The 26,408-nt window shown below is 41.3% G+C and overlaps 1 protein-coding gene across 7 annotated transcripts in view; it reads right to left on the reverse strand.

Moving 5' to 3' along the window:
• Positions 1 to 217: 217 nt before the first annotated feature.
• LOC143765604 (keratin, type I cytoskeletal 13-like) overlaps positions 218 to 26,408 on the reverse strand; it is a 64,843-nt gene continuing 38,652 nt past the window's right edge. For 4 of the 7 annotated variants that reach the window (XM_077252447.1, XM_077252445.1, XM_077252448.1 and 1 more), the window contains 4 exons: positions 23,324 to 23,449; positions 19,257 to 19,477; positions 17,050 to 17,099; positions 218 to 533 (listed from right to left, as the gene is read on the reverse strand). In XM_077252447.1, the coding sequence (XP_077108562.1) occupies positions 415 to 533; positions 17,050 to 17,099; positions 19,257 to 19,477; positions 23,324 to 23,449 (516 nt within the window). In that variant the 3' untranslated portion in view covers positions 218 to 414. The remainder of the gene's footprint in view (positions 534 to 17,049; positions 17,100 to 19,256; positions 19,478 to 23,323; positions 23,450 to 26,408) is intronic. The other 3 variants (XM_077252449.1, XM_077252444.1, XM_077252446.1) reach the window with 2 other exon arrangements.

Genomic DNA, 26,408 nt, shown 5'->3' on the forward strand with positions numbered 1-26,408 from the left:
CATCCCTTGTAGATTGTGAGCCCTCGCGGGCAGGGTCCTCTCTCCTCCTGTTCCAGTTGTGACTTGTATCGGTCAAAATTATTGTACTTGTTTTTCTTATGTTTTTATTATGTATACCCCTCCTCACATGTAAAGCGCCATGGAATAAATGGCGCTATAATAATAAATAATAATAATAATAATAATAATAATAATCCAAAAGAGAAGTATCCCTCCACCGTGTTGAACAGTGTGGTGTTTATTCTCGCATCTTTACAAGTAACGTTTCAGCTCTTCATTGGAGCCACATTCAAGCTATGATATTTTTAACAAAAATCTTTCGTATTCCTATCATAATTGCTTGCAAAGACAAATGACAGTAAAATATTACATTAATAAATTAATTTGTTAGCCCTTTAGTGTAAGAAATAGGTGCTAATTCGACTGGAGAAATTGTGATCGCCCATCACGTTTTGAGTATCCACTTGATGAGTCTGGAACTGGTGAATTTTTGGTGATTACGGACGTCGATTCTGAAACCAAAAACAGAAACACTGAAAACGTCAATGATGCAACTGTGTCCTGATCTGGGCATGGTATTATAACAACGTACATAACAGAGAAGCAATTTTAAACTAGTGTCAGATTAAATGATAATAATCAACTTGCACCGGCCTCTAATCCTCTATATCTGGCTTCGCAGCGCAACCCAATGCCCAGCGTTGTAAAGCTTATAGAGGAAAAAACAAACAAACCTTAAAGCAAGCCTGTCATTTACTACTTACTAAATGCAGTCTGATCTGTAGGCAGTGTCTTTTAGAGTAGGAGGAGCAGAACAGACTATAGTGATTGATAGCCTTCTGTATATACACAGTCATACAGAGCTCGCTATGAAACATGAATACGACCTTCTCCTTTGACTCCTAAGCCCAAAAGTGAGCAGGAAGTTAAAAGTTTTGTCTCAGCTTTTGATATAGATTACCTATACTTAGGATACTCATCAATATCATAAAAATATCAATATCAGTCTCTAAAATAGCTCACCACTCCAGCCATAAATCATCTCAACGATTGCAAACAGGTGGATATGGTGCCCAGCTGCTATCCGGAGGATATCCTGGGCTGTGTACGGCTGTGTGAGTAGAGAGACTGTGATACAGCGATGCAGGACACCCACGGGAACTAGTCAGAGGAGGGCTGTCGTGTGTAGAGTCTGCAACATATGAGGCTGTGTATGGAGACTGTAATATGGCGTGCGGTTGCCCCCTGGATACTGGACAAGGAGAGGTCTGGCGTGTTTAGGGACTGCAATCTAAAAGCCATATGATATGTAGTGCTATGAACTGGTGTGGACTGAACACTGATAATATACACTGAAGTTATATGCACTGAAATGATATGCACTGAAATGACATGCACTTGTGTGTGAACTGGACTGTGAGGAAACACATTAAATAGACTATGTGTTGGAACTTTGTGGGTTCGCTGCCTCTTCACTGCGTACGATGCAACAGCGGCATTACAGATGTCTTTTATGTTGCAAGAAAATAAAATAAAGGATAAATTCTTTAAGAAAAGAAACAAAGAACCGGCATTTTTTTATGTTATTCATCAGATCCATCGACATCCTATGCCAGGCATCTCCTCTGAGCATGGGTGAAGGAACGCACTAAATAGATTAACTTCTGGACAGCACTTCCACTGATCAGCTCTTTACAGCTCCAACAGCACTGAGAGGGGAACAGAACATTTCTGTTCCATTCACTGTGCAGTGACCATTTCCAAAAAAATGCAGCTCAGCTCATGTTGAAGTTAATAGAAGCTGACCTGCATTTCTCTGTATTTGTCACTCACTGCATAGTGAATGGATTTGTGTTGTTTCAGATGCACCCACTGGAGCTGAGAACGTCTGATCATAAGGGTGCGAGGAATTAGAATCCCACCAATCTGATACTGATGACCTAATGAGAAGACATCAATACCATAAACCTGGACAAGCTCCTTATATGAATTAAATAAATGTTATACTAAATCTTTTCCTTGAAACTATGTTCGCAATGTGACAGCTTACCTTTGTAGCTTAAAAATTTTCGGGAGTAAAGAGTACATTTATCAGCATTATTACTTAACCTGAGGCACAAACCCTGATAAATTAGGTCTCAATTGAAAGTGGCCCAGAAAAAAAATAAGAACAATGACCTGCCCAAGCCTATCCCTCATCTGTCTAGATGCCACATTTCCCTGTTATCCAAGATAGTCTTTTGATATTGTGGTGCTCCTTTCCACCGCTGAAGCCTATAATTGGTTTCATGTGGTTACAAGGTGGGTGCATCAATCATGACCATGTAATAAGGCCTAGTCAGTGCTGGAACAGCCCAGACAAAAGACCGAAGGTGAAAAGAGTGGAAGGCTGAAGACAAGAAGACCAAAAACCCAGAGAAGGGCAGGGCTATGGAAGAGTTGGTAAAATTGTTTATTATTTTTAACCCATTCTTGGCCTTATGAAGAATTCATCAAAATGATGATAGGCTGACTCCAATTTGCTAGATTTGTGCAAATCAAATCCTGGAAAATTGGGATTCAAGGGAATCCAAGTGTTTAGCAAATTTGCAATTTGTTCGGAAAAGATTCATATATCTCTACTCACAATCTTTGGAAAATCTGCATAATATTTACTTTTAGCAATACGTAAACAGATAATATAGTGGTGCAGTTGAATTGACTCATCTTTCAGTAAGAAGGAAAAGCATGAAGGAAACAGAGAAAAAGTCTAGTTAAAGAGACTGTCCTGAATTAGAAAAAAGTCATCTGTCATTGTAGTTCTTCCCAATTTACAACTTGGATCTGTTCCTTATTTTATGAAGCTAACTACATACATTATTCACAGAGAAGGGAGAACCACTAGAAATGGTACTCCTGGTAGAAAAAGCTTAATCAAAAAAGAAATTTCGGAGCGTTGTCTCGGCCAGTGACAGACACTCTGTGCGGCTCTTCCGGTGGTTAGCAAGAGATTACTAAATGCAGACAAGACCTTTGTGACGTAGGACAGTCATGTGGTAGAAGCCGGTATGAGATGAGACGACCAAAATTCATCCAATGCATTTCGGAAATCAAGAAGTTTCCTTCATCAGGGATGGTCCTTTGCTTGCAAATGCTGCTTTAAAGATAGTAATGTCATTCAGGTGTCGATCAATGGAATGCCTGAAGCCCCACTTCGCTAGTCAAGCCTCTTGTTCTCAGGGTATCTAATTTCAATATCGAGCAGCTTTCTACTCATGACATTTGTTTATTAAAGACTCCCTAACGCCAATGTTTGTGGATAATTTGTATGCTTGCTACTTCTATGCCCTCTGTTGAACCCCCATGGTTTTATATAAAATGCATGGAAAAGTGATGGCTATCAAATTTTTTCTTGATGTTGCGCAAGTGTTCAATAATTCTTTTATTCATAGGACGTTTGGTATGCCCTACATATAATTTATTGCAAGGACCCTTAATACTGTAAATAACTCCTTCAGTGGTGCAAGTTATAAAGTCCCAAATTTTGTATTCTTCATCCCCCTTCTTAAAGGGAATCTGTCACACCCAGGACGTATATGACTTATTAATATGGGCATAGAGGTAATAGAAATGTTACACTAGTCCTACCAGTATGCCCCATATTAATGGTCTTGTTGCTGAGAAATGTTATATTCGGTCTAAATGTTAATGATTTCTTCAAGGCTCCAGGGCGGGCGGTGCATGGAAGAAATCCCTGCCTCCTGTCTTCATTGTAATACTTACCCCCGCCCATCAGCGTTAGTTATGTCCCCGTAATCCCACGCCTGCAGTCCCTCATCCTTCCTTCTATGGGCACTGTACTTAGGAGTCTTCTGCGTAGGCGCGGGATAATCACTGTGTCCTTTGGCGTGCACGCAGATAAGGTGCTTCTCCCCACTTCCACCCTGCACAGTCTTCACTAGGAACCATGTGTACATAGTGATGACTATGCAGGAAGGAAGTGGGGAGAACACCTTATCTGCGCGCATGCTGGAGGTCACAGGAGCGGAAATCGCCGACGCCTGCGCAGAAGATTCCTGAATGCTGCGCCCATAGAAAGGAGGATAAGTGTTATGACCCCAATGGCGAGGGTCTCAGAGGAACGTGGAAGTCTGCAGAATACAAAAATCCAACTCATAGGGCAGTGGTAACTGGGTTGAACATATATCTACTCCTAACGCCAACACTAGAAGTAGCCGGGGATCATTCCTACGTTGATTCTAGATGACACGCGCCAGCCGGAGAATCTAGCTACCCCTAGTAGAGGAAAACAAAGACCTTTCTTGCCTCCAGAGAAGGGGACCCCAAAGCTGGATAGAAGCCCCCCACAAATAATGACGGTGAGGTAAGAGGAAATGACAAACACAGAAATGAACCAGGTTTAGCACAGAGAGGCCCGCTTACTGATAGCAGAATAAAGAAAGGTAACTTATATGGTCAACAAAAACCCTATCAAAATCCACACTGGAAATTCAAGAACCCCCGAACCGTCTAACGGTCCGGGGGGAGAACACCAGCTCCCTAGAGCTTCCAGCAAAGGTCAGGATATAGATTTGGAACAAGCTGGACAAAAATACAAAACCAAAAACAAATAGCAAAAAGCAAAAAGCAGACTTAGCTGATATAACTGGAACCAGGATCAGTAGACAAGAGCACAGCAGACTAGCTCTGATAACTACGTTGCCAGGCATTGAACTGAAGGTCCAGGGAGCTTATATAGCAACACCCCTAACTAACGACCCAGGTGCGGATAAAAGGAATGACAGAAAAACCAGAGTCAAAAAAACTAGTAACCACTAGAGGGAGCAAAAAGCAAATTCACAACAGTACCCCCCCCTTAGTGAGGGGTCACCGAACCCTCACCACGACCACCAGGGCGATCAGGATGAGCGGCATGAAAGGCACGAACTAAATCGGCCGCATGAACATCAGAGGCGACCACCCAGGAATTATCCTCCTGACCATAGCCCTTCCACTTGACCAGGTACTGAAGCCTCCGCCTGGAGAGGCGAGAATCCAAGATCTTCTCCACCACGTACTCCAACTCGCCCTCAACCAACACCGGAGCAGGAGGCTCAGCAGAAGGAACTACAGGCACAATGTACCGCCGCAACAAGGACCTATGAAATACATTGTGAATAGCAAACGACACAGGAAGATCCAGACGAAAAGATACAGGATTAAGGATTTCCAATATCTTGTAAGGCCCAATAAAACGAGGTTTAAATTTGGGAGAAGAGACCTTCATAGGAACAAAGCGGGAAGAAAGCCATACCAAATCCCCAACGCGTAGTCGGGGACCCACACCGCGGCGGCGGTTGGCAAAGCGCTGAGCCTTCTCCTGTGACAACTTCAAGTTGTCCACCACATGATTCCAGATCCGCTGCAACCTATCCACCACAGAATCCACCCCAGGACAGTCAGAAGGCTCCACATGACCCGAAGAAAAGCGAGGATGGAAACCAGAGTTGCAGAAAAAAGGCGAAACCAAGGTGGCGGAACTAGCCCGATTATTAAGGGCAAACTCAGCCAACGGCAAGAATGTCACCCAATCGTCCTGATCAGCAGAGACAAAACACCTCAAATAAGCCTCCAAAGTCTGATTGGTTCGCTCCGTCTGTCCATTAGTCTGAGGATGGAAAGCAGACGAAAACGACAAATCAATGCCCATCCTACTACAAAAGGATCGCCAGAACCTGGAAACGAACTGGGATCCTCTGTCTGACACAATATTCTCAGGGATGCCGTGCAAACGAACCACGTTCTGGAAAAACACAGGAACCAGATCGGAAGAGGAAGGCAGCTTAGGCAAAGGAACCAAATGGACCATCTTGGAGAAGCGATCACATATCACCCAGATAACGGACATGCCCTGAGATAGCGGAAGATCAGAAATGAAATCCATGGAGATATGTGTCCAAGGTCTCTTCGGGACAGGCAAGGGCAAGAGCAAACCGCTGGCACGAGAACAGCAAGGCTTAGCTCGAGCACAAGTCCCACAGGACTGCACAAATGACCGCACATCCCTTGACAAGGAAGGCCACCAAAAGGACCTGGCCACCAGATCTCTGGTGCCAAAAATTCCCGGGTGACCTGCCAACACCGAGGAATGAACCTCGGAAATGACTCTGCTGGTCCACTTATCCGGGACAAACAGTCTATCAGGTGGACAAGACTCAGGCCTATCAGCCTGAAATCTCTGCAACACACGTCGCAGATCCGGAGAAATAGCTGACAAGATAACTCCATCTTTAAGAATACCAACAGGATCAGCGACTCCAGGAGCATCAGGCACAAAGCTCCTAGAAAGAGCATCGGCCTTCACATTCTTTGAACCTGGTAAATACGAGACAACAAAATCAAAGCGGGAGAAAAACAATGACCAGCGGGCCTGTCTCGGATTAAGGCGTTTAGCAGACTCGAGATACATCAGATTTTTGTGATCAGTCAAGACCACCACACGATGCTTAGCACCCTCGAGCCAATGACGCCACTCCTCAAATGCCCATTTCATGGCCAACAACTCCCGATTGCCCACATCATAATTTCGCTCGGCAGGCGAAAACTTCCTAGAGAAAAAGGCACAAGGTTTCATAACAGAGCAACCAGGGCCTCTCTGCGACAAAACGGCCCCTGCTCCAATCTCTGAAGCATCCACCTCAACCTGAAAGGGAAGTGAGACATCGGGCTGGCACAAAACAGGCGCCGAAGTAAACCGGCGTTTCAACTCCTGGAAAGCCTCCACGGCAGCAGGAGCCCAGTTAGCTACATCGGAGCCCTTCTTGGTCATATCCGTCAAAGGTTTCACAATGCTAGAAAAATTAGCGATAAAACGACGGTAGAAGTTAGCGAAGCCCAAGAACTTCTGAAGACTCTTAACTGACGAGGGCTGAGTCCAATCAAGAATAGCTCGGACCTTGACTGGGTCCATCTCCACAGCAGAAGGGGAAAAAATGAACCCCAAAAAGGGAACCTTCTGTACACCAAAGAGACACTTTGAGCCCTTGACAAACAAAGAATTTTCACGCAAAATTTTAAAGACCAACCTGACCTGCTCCACATGCGAATCCCAATTATCAGAAAAAACCAAAATATCATCCAGATAAACAATCAAAAATTTATCCAGATATTTCCGGAAAATGTCATGCATAAAGGACTGAAAAACTGAAGGCGCATTGGAGAGCCCAAAAGGCATCACCAAGTACTCAAAATGACCTTCGGGCGTATTGAATGCGGTTTTCCATTCATCACCTTGCTTAATGCGCACAAGGTTGTACGCACCACGAAGGTCTATCTTGGTGAACCACTTGGCACCTTTAATCCGGGCAAACAAGTCAGACAACAGCGGTAAAGGATACTGAAATTTGACAGTGATCTTATTTAAAAGGCGATAATCAATACAAGGTCTCAAAGATCCGTCCTTTTTTGCCACAAAAAAGAATCCCGCACCAAGAGGGGAAGAAGACGGACGAATATGTCCTTTCTCCAGAGACTCCTTGATATATGAACGCATAGCGGTATGTTCAGGTACCGACAGATTAAACAGTCTTCCCTTAGGAAATTTACTGCCTGGGATCAAATCTATAGCACAGTCACAGTCCCTATGAGGAGGCAGTGCACTGGACTCAGACTCACTGAAGACATCCTGATAATCAGACAAATACTCCGGAACTTCCGAAGGCGTAGAAGAAGCAATAGACACAGGCAGGGAATCCCCATGAATACCACGACAGCCCCAACTTGAGACTGACATAGCCTTCCAGTCCAGGACTGGATTATGGGTCTGTAACCATGGCAGCCCTAAAACAACCAAATCATGCATTTTATGTAAAACCAGGAAACGTATCACCTCGCGGTGTTCAGGAGTCATGCACATGGTAACCTGTGTCCAATACTGCGGTTTATTTGCTGCCAATGGTGTAGCATCAATACCCCTAAGAGGAATAGGATTTTCTAATGGTTCAAGAGTAAAACCACAGCGCTTAGCAAATGAGAGATCCATAAGACTCAGGGCAGCACCTGAATCTACAAACGCCATGACAGGATAAGATGACAGTGAGCAAATCAAAGTTACAGACAGAATAAATTTAGGTTGCAAATTACCAACGGTGACAGGACTAACAACCTTAGCTATACGTTTAGAGCATGCTGAGATAACATGTGTAGAATCACCACAGTAGTAGCACAAGCCATTCCGGCGTCTATGAATTTTCCGCTCATTTCTAGTCAGGATTCTATCACATTGCATTAAATCAGGTGTCTGTTCAGACAACACCATGAGGGAATTTGCGGTTTTTCTATCACATTGCACCGAATTAGGTGTCTGTTCAGACAACACCATGAGGGAATTTGCGGTTTTGCGCTCCCGCAACCGCCGGTCAATTTGAATAGCCAGTGCCATAGTATCATTCAGACCTGTGGGAATGGGAAAACCCACCATAACATTCTTAATGGCTTCAGAAAGGCCATTTCTAAAATTAGCGGCCAGTGCACACTCGTTCCAATGTGTCAGCACGGACCATTTCCGAAATTTTTGGCAATACACTTCAGCCTCGTCCTGCCCCTGAGACATAGCCAGCAAGGCCTTTTCTGCCTGAATCTCAAGATTGGGTTCCTCATAAAGTAAACCGAGCGCCAGAAAAAACGCATCAAGATCAGCCAATGCCGGATCTCCTGGCGCCAGCGAAAAAGCCCAATCCTGAGGGTCGCCCCGTAAGAACGAAATAACAATTTTTACTTGCTGAGCAGAATCTCCAGATGAACAGGGTCTCAGGGACAAAAACAATTTACAATTATTCATGAAATTCCTAAACTTAAACCTGTCTCCGGAAAACAGTTCAGGAATCGGTATTTTAGGTTCTGACCTAGGATTTCTGATAACATAGTCTTGTATGCCCTGCACACGAGTAGCCAGCTGGTCCACACTTGTAATCAAGGTCTGGACATTCATGTCTGCAGCAAGCATAGCCACTCTGAGGTAAAGGGGAAGAAGAAAAAAAAAAAAAAAAAAACTCAGAATCTTCTTTCTTATAATCCCTCTTCTGCAATGCATTAAACATTTAATACGGGCCTGGCAAACTGTTATGACCCCAATGGCGAGGGTCTCAGAGGAACGTGGAAGTCTGCAGAATACAAAAATCCAGCTCATAGGGCAGTGGTAACTGGGTTGACCATATATCTACTCCTAACGCCAACACTAGAAGTAGCCGGGGATCATTCCTACGTTGATTCTAGATGACACGCGCCAGCCGGAGAATCTAGCTACCCCTAGTAGAGGAAAACAAAGACCTTTCTTGCCTCCAGAGAAGGGGACCCCAAAGCTGGATAGAAGCCCCCCACAAATAATGACGGTGAGGTAAGAGGAAATGACAAACACAGAAATGAACCAGGTTTAGCACAGAGAGGCCCGCTTACTGATAGCAGAATAAAGAAAGGTAACTTATATGGTCAACAAAAACCCTATCAAAATCCACACTGGAAATTCAAGAACCCCCGAACCGTCTAACGGTCCGGGGGGAGAACACCAGCTCCCTAGAGCTTCCAGCAAAGGTCAGGATATAGATTTGGAACAAGCTGGACAAAAATACAAAACCAAAAACAAATAGCAAAAAGCAAAAAGCAGACTTAGCTGATATAACTGGAACCAGGATCAGTAGACAAGAGCACAGCAGACTAGCTCTGATAACTACGTTGCCAGGCATTGAACTGAAGGTCCAGGGAGCTTATATAGCAACACCCCTAACTAACGACCCAGGTGCGGATAAAAGGAATGACAGAAAAACCAGAGTCAAAAAAACTAGTAACCACTAGAGGGAGCAAAAAGCAAATTCACAACAGATAAGGTATGTATTTCTGAGAGAGTGCAGGGTGTAGGTGCTGGATTCCATGGCCATGACTGACGCTGATGGGGTAGTATTGTAATTAAAAGAGGAGGCAGAGATTTCTTCCACGCACAGCACGCCCCAGAGCCTGGAAGAAATCATTAGCATAAAGACAGAATATAACATTTCTCAGCAACAAGACCATTAATATGAGGCATACAAGTAGGACTGATGTAACATTTCTATCACCTGTATGCCCATATTAATAAGTCATATATGTCCCGGGGGGGTGACAGATTCCTTTTAACCCCTTAGTGACCACCAATACGTCTTTTTACTAACATGAGATATAAAAGAATAGTCTCCCCATACAGGTGACAATCCAGCAGCTGTCGGCTGTACACCATGGCTGACAACTTGCTGCATCAGCCACAATCAGCGTTGGTACCTACTATAATCGTTTAACCCCTTAAATACTGCTGCCAATAATGACTACAGCATCTAGATGGTTAACAGAGTGTGGAGGCTTCCTCTTTAACCCCATTGGCATCCTGAGATCTTGATCATGTAGTCCTGATGTTTGCCGTGGCAGTTCATGGCCAAATAACAGCCATAAAGTCTTCCAGCTATAGCGGCCTGTTCAGAAGTTAGAAACATTTTGGTGACAAAAATACATTTCTTATTCCAGTTATGCCACTTTGCATTAATTTCTTAAAAGCACCTGAAGGGTTAATAAACTACCTGAAAGCAATTTTGAATATATTAGGGTGTGCTGTTTTTTAAATGGTATCACTTTTGGGGGTTTCACAATATATAGGACCCCCAAAGTCACTTCAAACCTTGATAAGTCAAAAAAAAAATTAGTTTTGTAAATTTCCTTGGAGAAATGAAAAAGTACTGTTACATTTTTAAACCTCCTAAAATTCTAACAAAATAACACAACATTTTACAAATGGTGCTGACATAAAGCAGACATGAGGGAAATGTTATTTATTAATGTTTTTCTGTGGTATCACTATCTGGATTAAAGGGACAATCAATCAAATTTCAAAAATTGCTACTTTTTTAATTTTTTTAAAAAATTTCTGATATTTTTATAAATAAATGCAGAAAATATCAACATAAATTTACCATTATCATAAAGTACAATATGTCACGAAAAAACTCTCTCAAAATCAATGGGATATGTTGAAGCGTTCCAGACTTACTAACACAAAGTGACACTGGTCACATTTTAAAAATTGGCTTGGTCACTCAGTGGTTAATGGCTAATTATTTGTATGTGGAGTTTTGCATACTTAGTTTGCCCGAATAATCTTATCTTTTAATGTGTCCTAGTGTTGTTTTACAAGCTTTCTCACAATATGTGTGTTTGAGTTAAATTGTGTAATAATCGGCGCATCCAAGGTTGCCGTACTTATTTGATCTGTTTCTTTAGGGGTATAAATAAGGTCTAGGCGAGATATCCCCTTAATATTTTCTTTTGCTTTTGCAAGAAGAAATATGACTGCGCCTCTTAAATCAGCACTTTATGTAGAGGGGTCATACACAGCCACTAAGGAGGGGTGCGATTGAACTCCTGACCTGGCATCGTTTTAAAGCACCTTTTACGTACAGCAATTTTATGGTAATAAACAACAAACTACCCCGTAATTGGAATAAACTTCATGTTATTATTGTCCATAGTACGAACTATGACTAATATCACCATGTAAATGCTTTTATTCTGCCCCATACCTTATTCTATTGTGACCATTATATGAACTGCCTGAACTCTAATAGGCTACCTAAGATCCTAATACCCCATAACCAGCATTGGTATTCATCCTAGCATTTACCTTATAAAATTGGAGTTACTAAGTCAGGTAAATATGCTATTTTTGAGCCAGTTTATATACTAATAAAAGGTTCCCATTTCTAGCTCCTCTCTACATTTAGCTAAAGCGCAAATAAAATATATTGGTTTCAGATATCATTTCTAGACAAGTTTGTGGTTATTGTCCTATTTGCTGCTAGCTTACATTACCTATAAAAACACCACGGTCTATCTACCTATACATGCATTATTCAACAGATTGCTTAGACCTGATGAGGCTGTTGTATTCATATCAGAATGGCTACATAATCCTGATATTAAAATTATAATTTTATGAGTTAGGCCACATGGACTTTAAAAGTGAAAATACCAATAAAGATGTGAGAATCAATTCATAAAAAAATATATATAAAAAAAAGTGAAAAAACAATTCTGGCAAATCTGAAATTGTCAAGATTTGATTCACAAGAATGCAGAAAAATAGGAAGGGATTACAAAACAAAAAACGTTCTCTCCTGTCTTAGGCCTGTCCCTCTTCAAAACCGCAGCTCCTTGACCCTCAGCGCCAGTCTTCAGATCTTCTGGTACTGAGGCCTGTGATTGACCCTACACCATTAATGATATCTGACAAGATGATGCGAGGCCTGTCATAGGCCTGAGGGTGAGAAGAACCAAAGACTGGCACGGACAACCAGTGAACTGTGTTAGCGCTACGTCTGGTGAAGGGCTGGCCTAGGACAGATGAGTACTGTATATACTCGAGTATAAGCCGACCCAAGTATAAGCCGACCCCCCTAATTTTGCCAGAAAAAACTGGGAAAACTTAATGACTCGAGTATAAGCCTAGGGTGGAAAATGCAGCAGCTACTGGTAAATTTCAAAAATAAAAATAGATACCAATAAAAGTTAAATTATTTGAGACATCAGTAGTTTAAGTGTTTTTGAATATCCATATTGAATCAGGAGCCCCATATAATGCTCTATACAGTTCATCATGGGCCCCATAAGATGTTCCATTCAGTTTATGATGGGCTCCATAAGATAATCCATATTAAAATATGCCCCATATAATGCTGCACAAAGGTTGATTAGGACCCCATAAGATGCTCCATACAGACATTTGCCCCGTATAATGCTCCACAAATGTGGATTATGGCCCCATAATATGCTCCATACAGATATTTGCCCCCATATCATGCTGCACATGGCCCCATATAATGCTGCACATGGCCACATACAGATATTTGCCCCATATAATGCTGCACATGGCCACATACAGATATTTGCCCCATATAATGCTGCACATGGCCCCACAAGATGCTCCATACAGATATTTGCCCCCATATCATGCTGCACATGGCCCCATACAGATATTTGCCCCCATATATACACTGCACATGGCCCCATAAGATGCTCCATACAGATATTTGCCCCCATATATATACTGCACATGGCCCCATAAGTTGCCCCATACAGGTATTTGCCCCATATATACACTGCACATGGCCCCATAAGATGTTCCATACAGGTATTTGCCCCATATATACACTGCACATGGCCCCATAAGATGCTCCATACAGGTATTTGCCCCATAAATACACTGCACATGGCCCCATAAGATGCCCCATACAGATAATTGCCCCATATATGCACTGCACATGGCCCCATAAGATGCTCCATACAGATATTTGCCCCATATGCTGTTGCTGTGATTAAAAAAATTAAAAAATCACATACTCACCTCTCAGGCCCCCGGCACTTGCTATAGCCACCTGGTCCCCGTTCCACCGCTGACCGCCGCTGTCTTCCCATCCTCTGCACCGACGATCAGGCAGAGGGCGGCGCGCACTAATCGCATCATCGCGCCCTCTGAACTCAGCGTCACAGAGGACGCAGAAGACACAGCGGCGCCGAAGGTGGAACGAGGAGCAGGTGACTGCTCACTGCCCCCCCGTCATACTTACCTGCTCCTGACGCCATTGCTGCACGTCTGTTCCCTGGCGCCGCATTTTCTTCCTGTAGTGAGCTGTCACCGTTACCGTTCATTACAGTAATGAATATGCGGCTCCACCCCTATGGGAGGTGGAGCTGCATATTCATTACTGTAATGAGCGGTACCATGTGACCACTCACTACAGGAAGAAACTGCAGCGTCGGGAAGCAGGGACCTGCAGGGACCGCACCAGGAGCAGGTGAGTATCATTAGACAGGCCCCCGCTCCCCCTCCCCTACCAACCCCTGGGTATGACTCGAGTATGAGCCGAGAGGGGGACTTCCAGCTCAAAAAAGTGGGCTGAAAATCTCGGCTTATACTCGAGTATATACGGTATTTAATATTTATTATTTTTAACCTATTGCTTCCTTGTATACATAATTCTTTAGGGTCTGTAGAGACCTCATCTATATATATAATTGTCTAAGGTCCACTTCCGTCTGTCTGTTTGTCTGTAACGGAAATCCCGTGTCGCTGATTGGTCACGCGCCGCGACCAATCAGTTACATTGGGGCGGGATTTAAACACCGCTTCACTTTTTTACTATTGATGCTGCCTTTGCAGCACCAATACTAAAAAGATATAATGTTAAAAATAATAATAAAAAAAATCGTGATATTCTCACCTTCCGGCGTCCCCAGCAGCTTTTCCCGCTCCTTGCAATGCTCCGGTCCCAGTAATGCTTTGCGGTAATGACCCCATCATCCCCCATGATACATCATCATGGGTTATTGTCGCAAAGCATCACTGGGAACGTACCTGGCGGGAGCATCGCTAAAGGCCTGGGCTGGATCCAGGGGCCGCCGGAAGGTGAGTATATAACTATTTTTTATTTTAATTCTTTTTTTAACAGGGATATGGTGCCCACACTGCTATATACTACATGGCTGTGTTATGTACTATGTGGGATGTGTTATATACTGCGTGGGCTGTGCTATATACTATGTGGCTGTGCAATATACTATGTGAGTGTGCAATATACTACGTGGTTGTGCAATATACTATGTGGCTGTGCTATATACTACGTGGCTGTGTTATATACTACGTGGGCTGTGTTATATACTACGTGGGCTGTGTTATATACTCCGTGGGCTGTGTTATATACTGCATGGGCTGTGCTATAGACTACGTGGGCTGTCTTACATACTACATGGGCTGTGTTATATACTACGTGGCTGTGTTATATACTACGTGGGCTGTGTTATATACTATGTGGCTGAGCTATATACTATGTGGCTGTGTTATATACTACGTGGGCTGTGTTAAATACTACGTGGGCTGTGTTATATGCTACGTGATCTGTTATATACTACGTGGCTCTGCTATATGCTACATGGCTGTGCTATATACTACATTGCTGTGCTATAGTCATGTCGGACGCTATTCACACTAGGGCGTCCGACAGACAGCGGTAATTCCACATTCATCCACTATACGCTCAGTGGTGCCGGATAGACTTTATCCAGGTTGTCTGGGGTTAATCTAGCTGGTAATCGGGTTGGAGGCTGGGTCACGCCCATGGCCTTTAAATAGTCATTCTGGACTTTGGGCGTCGCCGATTATAGCTTGTGTCTTGTGCCTGGTGATCTCAGTCTGAAGTGGTGGTCTAGGAGAACTAATATCGTATCTGGTGGTGTATTATCCTTTGTCATATTTCTCCTTCCTATATTTGTATTTGTTTTGCCCTGTGCACATTATAGTGTTTTCCTGTGTGTCTGCGGCGTGGTGCATTTTTAGTTTTCCCTGTCTGTGCTTTCTGTAGGGGTTGGTGTGTGGTCTTATCACTGGGTGGTGGGTGGTTTCAGCATAGGGACTGAAACAGGAGTCAGGGTCAGGCCTGGCAGCCCAGACAAGCACACCATCAGTGTAAATTCTGGGAGAGGGACAGACAGGGTTTTCCCTAGTCTTAGGGATATCGCAGGGGCCCAGGTAATCAGCTGTAGTCTACAAAATACCCGCGTGACAGCTATATACTACGTGGGCTGTGTTATATGCTATGTGGGCTGTGCAATATACTACATGGCTGTGCAATATACTACGTGGCTGTGTTATATGCTATGTGGCCGTGATATATGCCACGTGGGCTGTGTTATATACTACGTGGCTGTGCTATATACTATGTGTCTGTGTTATATACTACGTGGGCTGTGTTATATACTACGTGGGCTGTGCTATATACTACGTGGGCTGTGCTATATACTACGTGGGCTGAGTTATATACTACACGGCTGTGCTATATACTACGTGGCTGTGCTATATACTATGTGGCTGTGTTATATACTACGTGGCTTTGCTATATACTACGTGGGCTGTGCAATGTACTATGTGGCTGTGCTATATACTATGTGGCTGTGTTATATACTATGTGGGTGTGCTATATACTACGTGGGCTGTGTTATATGCTACGTGGGCTGTGAAATGTACTACGTGGCTGTGCAATATACTACGTGGCTGTGTTATATGCTACGTGGCTGTGCTATATGCAATATGGGCTGTATTATATACTACGTGGGCTGTGTTATATGCTATGTGGCTGTGCTATATACTACGTGGCTGTGTTACATACTACGTGGCTGTGCTATATACTATGTGACTGTGTTATATGCTACGTGGCTGTGTTATATGCTACGTGGCTGTGCTATATGCTACGAGGGCTGTGTTATATAATCTACGTGGGCTGTGTTATATGCTATATTTCTCTGCTGTATCTGTGAAACATGACTCGTGGTATGTGTTAAAGGGGGGCCCACTGAGACTTTTTCGCCCGGGGCCCTCAAAAACCTGGAGCCGGCCCTGACAGGCGCAGTCCGGCCGCGAATTGGCGCGGGATTTAAACCACTCTTCACTGATTGGTCGCGCCCGGCCGGCCGAATCCTGTGTATTCATTGCATTATTCTTAAATCTTCATAAATAAACTACTGTACATACATATTCTAGAATACCCGATGTGTTAGAATCGGGCCACCATCTAGTTACATAATAAAGATCTCTTTGTGGCACTTTTGATTTGGACCCCTGCTAATTGGCTGCAACGATCATGTGACATTTTTACTTGGACCGCTAGGAGACATAGTAGAAATCACTAGAGCAACCTGATCAGTAAGGCAAGTATGCATTTTTTCTATATTGTTCTGCTGACCAGTCTTATTAAGAGAGGATTGCCAGGAGTGAACAATCCCTTTAAGCCAAAGGTTTTGGGTAATAATTGGGTTGTTTATAATACTTCTAATGCAGCTCACGTTTTGTTCAATTTCCACTGATTACCTATAATGTTCTTAATTTCTATAATCTATCGACAAATTATATAAAATGTTAAACATTTCCCATAATCACTATTCTCATCTGATTCTACTGTATATGCAGTATATCATTGTATTGAAAATAACATAATAAAAACTTACTTTGCCTGCTTGTAATGTCATAAGGTTGCTCATGGAGTGCATCTTCTATCCTACATAGAAAGAAGAAAAAAAGTATGCAAAAATGTTATAGAAAATAAAAAAAAAAACAAATCAAGTTAAAAAAATAGAAAAATCACAACTTGAAAGAGGTCAACACGGTTTGTAGAAAAGATAGTAAAAAGTGTATTGCTCCTAAAACACAAAAGAGCCCCCTAGAGTTGACAAATGCATAAATGTATTTCATGCATTTGACCCAGCCCCGCCAATATATATATATATATATATTGTGACAGAGTCACTGGCACAGTGTATGAAGGGAGATAAATGTCACTGACTTTTCTATTTTTTATGACCCCCATGTTTGATACTTTCCTACGTAATTATCAGCCATTAATAAGCAGCACTCCAGAGTGTCATTCTATTCTATAAACATAACGAAACAGACAGATTAGGGACAATAATTTCATATCATCTATTCATTTTAATATGAATAATAAGTAAAAGCTATGCTGTATGCCCTAATAGAGAGGGATTTCTTTTGGGGGTTCTCCCCAAGTATCATATTAATCAGTGTAACAACACCAACCTTACAATGCCCTTAGTGTACTTAGCAAAATCATGCTCACAGGTTCGCTATACGTTTCACTATATGATGTCTTGTTTTATTGTGAAATGAGCTGTAAATTTTTTGTGCCATTTTGCCATATATGCAAAGCATTACAATTGTATTATTTTTTTTTTCTAATGTAGTAGAGAAAAAGAAACAATAGTTAATGTATCTCTATGTGCCAATGCAATATGCTGGTAAAGAAGAAGAATACCATTTTGGTCTTCAGACAGAAAAAAAAAATCTCCTGTTCTCAGCAGTGCAACCTGTGGCTTATAGCTAAAGGTCCGGCCTGCCATGGTTTTCAAAAAAAGATAACTATTATTACCAATATATAAAAGAATCTACTAATCAGAAAGAGACACGGGGTACTTTCCGAACTGGCCACATTGTACATGCCGTGAAAAGCATGCACATACATCTACAATGGAAAAAACACAGACAGGAAGGAAAACACTGGACTCGTCGGGATACAAATACCAGTGATTTCAAAACTTAAAATGTACGTTTTTCTGAGACTTTTCCCACAGAAATTGCTTGGAAGTTGTAGGTCCTTGCGATATCAATGTATATGGGTCTAACCTGACATTACAATTGATGTACCATGTAATAATGGTGGTCCTGGTGCTAAATTCATGCACTGATGGTAGTCCTAGTGATGTATTCGTGTACTGATGGTGGTTATTGTGATGTATTCCTGTTCTGATGAGGGTTTTGATGCTGTGTTTCAGTACTGATGGGGATTATTCGGATATATTTCTGCACTGCTGGTGGCTCTGATGTGAATTTCTGTACTGCTGATGGTTCCAGTGATGTATTATTGTACTGATGGGAGTTCTAGTCATGTATTTATGTATTTTTGGTGGTTCTAGTGAAAATTTCGAGATACATGACTATGTTAATAAAGTGTTGTGCCATCTGACAAGTTAAGGGTTACTATGTTTATATTTTTTGCAAAAAGTAAAAAATAATACCACTGTCACTATAAACACTAAAACTTACCCACCTGGCTGATTTGGTAGACAACTTTCACCTGTTGTCTAGAAATAGACATATAAAAAATTATTAAACCATTCCAAAATGGCGCTAGGGGTCAGGAAAAGCATGCACTCACAAAATTATTTAAGGTTGATCTTCTAAACAAGTGAAAGGTTTATTTTTATCATGATTGGTATTTTATAACATATTGATTTCATCAAATATATATATATATATATATATATATATACAAACCTTTCACTTGTTTAGAAGATCTACCTTAAATAATGTTATGACTGCACACTTTTCCTAACCCCTAGCGCCACTTTCGAATGTTTTAATTATTTTTTATAAGCTTATATTTGTTAATATTTGTTAGGAATATGGAAGGGATTATCCAAGTTTCTCATGAGTCTGCAGTCATTGTATTTGCCTGCAGACTTCTGAATTCTCACAGTGCGCACTACACACTGTCAGGATTCTCTGGTGCTGGTGGTAAGAGTGAGAGGTCATGAAACCACAAGTATGCGTTCTGTGAGAATTCAGAGGACTGCAGTCACCTAGATAGGCTTCAATAAAAAAATGTAGGTACATTTAAATTTGACTTTTACCATTGTCCTACCTGTTTTCCTCGTCATCCATCAGCAAAGAATACGTCCGTATTTCCATTTCAAGGAGATCTTTCAGGTAGCACAATAACCTACTGTCAGATGCTAATCTATCCGCTTCAGTTTTCAGCTTAGACAACTCATCTTCTTTCTTTGCCACAATTTCCTGGATATTCTGCAGCTGGTTATCATAGCCGGATATGGTCTCATACAGAGCTCCCTCCTGAGCAGAGGTCTACAATAAAAATAACGGGAAATGATAGCAAAGAGTCTAATATGGAGTTTAGGAAGATGCTTCCTCCTTCAACTTCTTAAACATTTCAAATGCCTTTGGATCTTACAAAACACTGTTCTAGCAGGAATGGCATATATTGTAAATAAAAAGATAATTCCATAAGTTTACATGGTTATTATTATTATTTATTCATATAGCACTATTAATTCCATGGTGCTGTAAATGAGAAGTTAATAAGGTTAAAAAAGACACTGCTCCATCAAGCCTATTTAATTCTGTACTAGGCTCTTCCTTCTGAGGGTCAAAATCAACACTTCCTGTTCCTGAAATTTAGTATATTATGTGGAACCTCATGACGAATCCTACCCCTTAACTTGCTTAACTTGGTGTCCCATTGGTAAACTTGGAATAGAGTCTTACTATGTCATAATCATCTTTATCAGCATGTGAGTTCAAGGCGTACAATACTTACGATCAATTCTCTGCCATGTTACTTTTGTTTACTTTCTTGGTCTCTCTTACTCCTTGCACCATCCATAGTCATAACTGACTAGTTGGTTGCTGTACCTGATGGACCCCAGTTTCCCTAATTAAGCTAATGCTATAGACATCCCAAACAAATTCCAACACTTCGCTCCCCCAGTTTCATTGATGAAGGAGACAGATGCTCTGTTGGGTGACAACACTTCTGCTCTCTTGTCAAACTAGAAGCAAAGGTGGAGCCATCTGGGAGAAGTGAAAACAAACCAAGGACTGCAAGAGCACTGATCTCCAACCAGTGCACTTTCAGTCGTTATTTGCACATTGATAAATTGTAAGTTTCGTTGTAAGGAAGTGCCAGATTACAATAGAATAGGTATTTTGGAAATGCGGCCCGCTGCCCTATCCTACATTATGGGCTCATTCCCACTTGTGATGAAATCAGACGAATGCAATTCGATTAAAAAAAACAAAAAAACAATCGGATTTAATTTGGACCAATGTTATTCTATCATTGTGTGTTCATCTGCATTTTTTTTTCCAGCTCGAATCTGATCACGATTGGACTGGAAAAAAATCGCAGCATGCTGCGATTGTAATCAGAAATCGGATCGCATCCCGCAATAGAAGTCAATGGGTGCAAAAAAAAAAACCACACAGCACTCGTACCATGCGAGTATTTACAGTGGGTACGAAAAGTATTCAGACCCCTTTAAATTTTTCACTCTATTGTTCATTGCAGCCATTTGGTAAATTCAAAAAAGTTCATTATTTTCTCATTCATGTACACTCTGCACCCCATCCAACCTGATGGAACTGGAGAGGATCTGCAAGGAAGAATGGCAGAGAATCCGCAAATCCAAGTGTGAAAAACTTGTTGCATCATTCCCAAGAAGACTCACGGCTGTACTAGCTCAAAAGGGTGCTGAGCAAAGGGTCTGAATACTTATGACCATGTGATATTTCAGTTTTTGTTTTTTTATGAATTTGCCAAATTTCAACATTTCTGTTTTTTTCAGTCAAGATGGGGTGCAGAATTGTTTCTTTCCGTACCCACTGTACATACAGTTGTGCTCAAAAGTTTACATACCCTGGCAGAATTTTTGCTTTCTTAGCCTTTTTCAGAGAATATGAAAGACAACACCAAAACTTTTTCTCCACTCATGGTTAGTAGTTGGATGAAGCCATTTATTGTCAAACTACTGTGTTTTCTCTTTTTGAATCATAATGACAACCCGAAACATCCAAATGACCCTGATCAAAAGTTCACATATCCTGGTCATTTTGACCTGATAACATGCACAGAAGTTGACACAAATGGGTTTGAATGGCTACTAAAGGCTACATCCTCACCTGTTATCTGTTTGCTTGTAATCAGTGTGTGTGCATAAAAGCTGAGTGCGTTTCTGGGATCCAGACAGACTCTGGCATTTTTCATCCAGCCACTGACGTTTTTGGATTGTGAGTTATGAGGAAAGCAAAAGAATTGTCAATGGATCTACGGGAAAAGGTAGTTGAACTGTATAAAACAGGAAAAGGATACAAAAAAGATATCCAAGAAATTGAAAATGCAAGTCAGCAGCATTCAAACTGTGATTAATAAATGAAAATTCAGGGGCTCTGTAAAAATAAAACCACAGTCAGGTAGACCAACAAAAATGTCATCCACAACTGGCAGGAAAATTGCTGAAATACAGTACTCCCTGAAAACAAGCGATGTATTTGATTCAAGATGCACAATAAGGAGACACATGAAGAAAAATGGGCTGCATGGTCGAGTTGCCAGAAGAAAGACATTACTGCGCAAATGCCACAAAGTATCTTGCCTACAATATGCAAAACCGCGCAAAGACAAGCCTCAAAACTTCTGGAACAAGGAAATTTGGAGTGATGAGACCAAAATTTAACTTTTTGGTTACAACCATAAATGTTACATTTGGAGAGAGGTCAACAATGCCTATGATGAAAGGAACACTATTCCTACTGTAAAGCACGGAGGTGGATCACTGATGTTTTGGGGATGTGTGAGCTACAAAGGCACAGGAAACTTGGTCAAAGTTGAAGGAAAGATGAATACAGCATGTTATCAGCAAATACCAGAGGCAAATTTGCAATCATCAGCCCAGAAGCTGTGCATGGGACGTACTTGGACGTTCCAACATGACAACGATCCAAAACACAAGGCCAAGTCATTGGCTACAGAAGAACAAAGTGAAAGTTCTGGAGTGGCATCTCAGTCTCCTGACCTCAATATTATTGAGCCACTCTGGGAAGATCTGAAGTGCCCAGTTCATGCTAGACACTACCGGAACTTATAGGAACTGGAGGCTTTTTGCCAAGAAAAGTGGGCAGCTTTACTATCTGAGAAAATAAATCCACAACTACCACAAAAAGACTTCAAGCTGTCATTGATGTTAGAGGGGGCAATACACGGTATTAAGAAATGGGTAATTTGGATGTTTTGGGTTGTCATTATGATTTAAAAGAAGAAAACACAGAAGATTGACAATAAATGGCTTCACCCAACCACTAACCATGAGTGGAGAAAAAGTTTTGGTGTTATCATTCATATTCTCTAACAAAAAGGCCAAGAAAGCAAAAATTCTGCCAGAGTATGTAAACTTTTGAGCACAACTGTATCTATATATATACAGTATATATGTGTTGAAGAATATTTCCTTTGAAAATTATGTGTAAATGAATTTCTCTATGTAAAAGCTCATGTTAAAATCACACTGCATTCTGATATAAATCGAAAGCTAGGTGTGAAAAATCGGATTGTACTCGCATAAAAAACACATGACACTTGCATTACACTCGTCCGACTCTCCTGCATCAAAATCGGACCGATTTTAAAATCACTAGTGTGACTCCAGCCTATGTTGAATTTTCAAGGGAAAATCTTACTCACTAAAGAACCCTAATTATTTGCAGTAGAGTTTGGTTTGTCATTTAAGCTTTTGGTATCATAATTTGTTAATATTTCAGAGTAGAGAAAAACAGTTACACAATAAATTGTACTCTGCTATGTCTACTGTGTAAGGCTAGTTTCACACTAGCGTTCGGCAGGGCTGCGGATGGCAGCCTTCTTCCTCCGTTAAGCCCTGCCCACTGTCGCACCTCTTCCTTCATCAAAACGACGCATGCAGAGGCATCCGCACACATCTGCATGGCCTGCGTACCCAATGTTAAAGATAGGGTATGCAGGACGCATGCAGATGTAGGTGGAGCTGTAGGAAGAGGCGTGGCAGTGGGCAGGGCTTAAAGGAGGAAGAAGGCTGACATCCGCAGCCCTGCCGAACGCTAATGTGAAACTGGCTTAACACTGATTTCAGTTTTCCTTCATAGCTTTAGTAGGCATCTCACCAAGCTTAGAAGAACTTCATGCTCAATTGCCAGTTCCTGGACAGTTCTCCTCAACATGAATAATTGTCTTCTGTACTTCACAAGAGAATGACTTGTTTGAATATTTTGATGGGTAGTTTCCCGATTCTTCAAGAGGAGCAGAAACCGAAATATAACAAATTTATCAGATTGCAAACAGATTGTATAAGAACGGTGAATGCATTTTGTAGGGCCAATGTGCAAAATATCAAAAAGAGAACCCTTGCCTCATACATCATCATCAGCTGTAAGTTTTGGTTAAATTTGTGTTAACTCCTTCGTGCCACAGCCAGTTTTGGCTTTTATGCCAGACCATTCATTTCTATTGTCCAGGAGCAATAACGTTTCTATTTTTTGGGCGAAATAGTCAAATGAGGGCTTCTTTAACCCCTTAGGTACTGAGTCAACTTTAACCTTAAAGGGAACCTGTGAGCAGGATTGTGCACAGTAACCTACAGACAGTGTCAGGTCGGCGTCGTTACACTGATTAGAATGAAACTGTTACTGTGCACAATCCTGCTGGCAGGTTCCCTTTAATGACCAACCCAAATTCTACAATTCTTACCAGTGTCACTTTATGTGGTAATAACTCTGGAACGCTTCTACGGATCCCACTGATTCTGAGACTGTATTTTTTGTGATGTATTGTACTGCATTATAGTGGTAACATTTCTTCTATATGACTTTCATTTATAAAAAAAAAGGAAATTTGGTGAAAATTTTGCAATTTTCAAACTTTCAAACTAGTCTACAAGTCTAGTACCCATACATTGTGTCCCATATAGTGTAGAGCCACCATATATAATAGCGCCTCCATATATTTTGTTCAGGTTGTGCTGGCGATACACACTCGTAAATTAAGTGCCTTCTCTCCATTACAATAATGCCAAACATGTGGCCGCTTACTGTGGTTTAGGCACATTGTGGTTCAAAAATGGTGTATTTGGATTTGGGAGGGCAGAATTCACTGGATTTTATTTATAGGGGCAGGAGCCATGTTGCTTTTCCAGAGTGTTTGTTCTAACAGTAACGTCGCAACCCCCTATAGTTCCAGTGACAGAAGACGGACCTGAGTGGGGGCTGCTTTTGTGCGGGATAAATTAAGAGTTTTTATTGGTAACATTTTGGGTACAAAACGTTTTTTGATCGCTTCCAGTATGAGGCTGGGATCACATTCTTGTGTTATATGCTGAGAACTTACGTCTGAGTTTCCGTTTAAGTCCCAGAAAAATGCGATTCAGACAAAACCCCCAATGGATCCTCCCACCTTGAGGCAGATGGAGACACTTTGTACTCCGTTTGGCGCCTGCTTCAGTGGTTTCCATTTTTATAGGCGTGCACAGATCTGTTGTCAACCACACTTGTGCACTAAAAAGAAGATTAAAATGAAGGGACACCTCCAGAACACAGACTAGTCCAAAGTGACTCCATCTGCCTCATAAGCGCGGTTTTCCATCTGCGGTTTTCCATGAATCGCCTTTTTGGGGAATTTGCACGGAAACCCCAATGTAAGTGCTCAGCAGAGAGAGCAGGATAAATGTGAGCTGAGTACGAGAATAGTTCTTATTTTTAATTTTGCACGGTTCACCGTGCGGTATAAGTGATAAGGCTAATTTAATCTTCGGGTCAGTGCGATTACAGCAATACCAGATTTAAATATTTTTTATGCTTTTCTCTTTTTACAAACTAAAACAATATTTTACAAAAATGAATTTGTTTTTGCATCGTCATATTTTGAGCACTGTAACTTTTTTTTTTTTTGCCGAATTAGCCATATTAGGGCTTTTTTTTGCGGGATAGTTTGGGGTTTCAATTTATGCCATATTTATTTATTTATTTACTACAAATGACTTTTTGCTTACTTTTTATTCACTTTGCTGTGAGTCCGTATGATGAAAAAGTGACCTATTTTGCTTAAATTTTTTTTTAAGTTCTCCAAATGGAATAAATAGCGTGCCAGTTTTATAGAGCGGGTCATTGCGGACGCGGTGATACCAATTATGTGTACCTTTTTTGTTTATTTTTGTTTTATAACGAATGCTGCGTTTTGAGTGACGAAACGGATTTTAGTGATTTGTGTGCACTTTTTTTTGTGATTTTTTTACTTTACATGTTTTATTTGACTTTTTTTTCACTTTTTTACTTAGTTCCACTGTGGGACATGTATAATTTTTATCACTTGTCAGTGACTCACTGTCACATGCCACCATACTCTGGGTTCATCACATGACCTCAGGGTCCCATGGTAACGATTGGGACCTGCGATCCCCAAGGGGGTTTTGTAACCCCCTTTGTAACAACTTAAATACCGCTGTCAAGATTGACAGCGATATTTAAGGTGGTCATCGACCCAATTGACCAGAGCCAATACAGTAGGGTGTCCCTAGTGTACAAATAACTTATTACCTCTCAATGGAAGAAATATGAACATAAATAGCATTTCTGCCACTGTTTTTGCATTTTTAATTTTATGCTACTAGTCATGCTGCACAAATAAGCTGTTAACTTTATTTTGTAGATCAGTACAAATATGACATGGCTGTGTTGGCTTCGGGTTTGCCCACAGCCTAAAAGCTTGTTGGTTGACTATTCTGAAGCCTTTCAACAAACTTTATTCTGCACTGAACCCGAATATAAAAAACAGACTTCTGGTAAAAAGTCTGTGTTTGGAGTTTGACATCGGACACCAGGTGACCGGTACGAACCCCAAACTTTAGAGTTTGGGCGCACTCATCCCTAATGGCAATGCCAAACTTCTATAGTTTTATTTAGATTTAATTATATTGTCCAATAAATACACTCATAAAAACACTTGTTTTTGGGTCTCCACATTTTGAGCATAGCTGTATTTGGGCATTTATTTGAGTGACAAACTGTAATTTTTATTGGTACATGCATTTTCTGATCACTTTTTATTACACTCTTTGGGAGACAAAATGAACAAACAAATTGGATTTTTTTTTAAAAACTCACTGTTTACTGTTGGGTATAATTGTCATATTAATCTTTATTCTACAATCACGACAATACCACACATATACAGCTCTGGCAAAAATTAAGAGACCAC

The sequence above is a fragment of the Ranitomeya variabilis genome, chromosome 4 (assembly GCF_051348905.1).
Source record: "Ranitomeya variabilis isolate aRanVar5 chromosome 4, aRanVar5.hap1, whole genome shotgun sequence".
NCBI lineage: Eukaryota > Metazoa > Chordata > Amphibia > Anura > Dendrobatidae > Ranitomeya > Ranitomeya variabilis.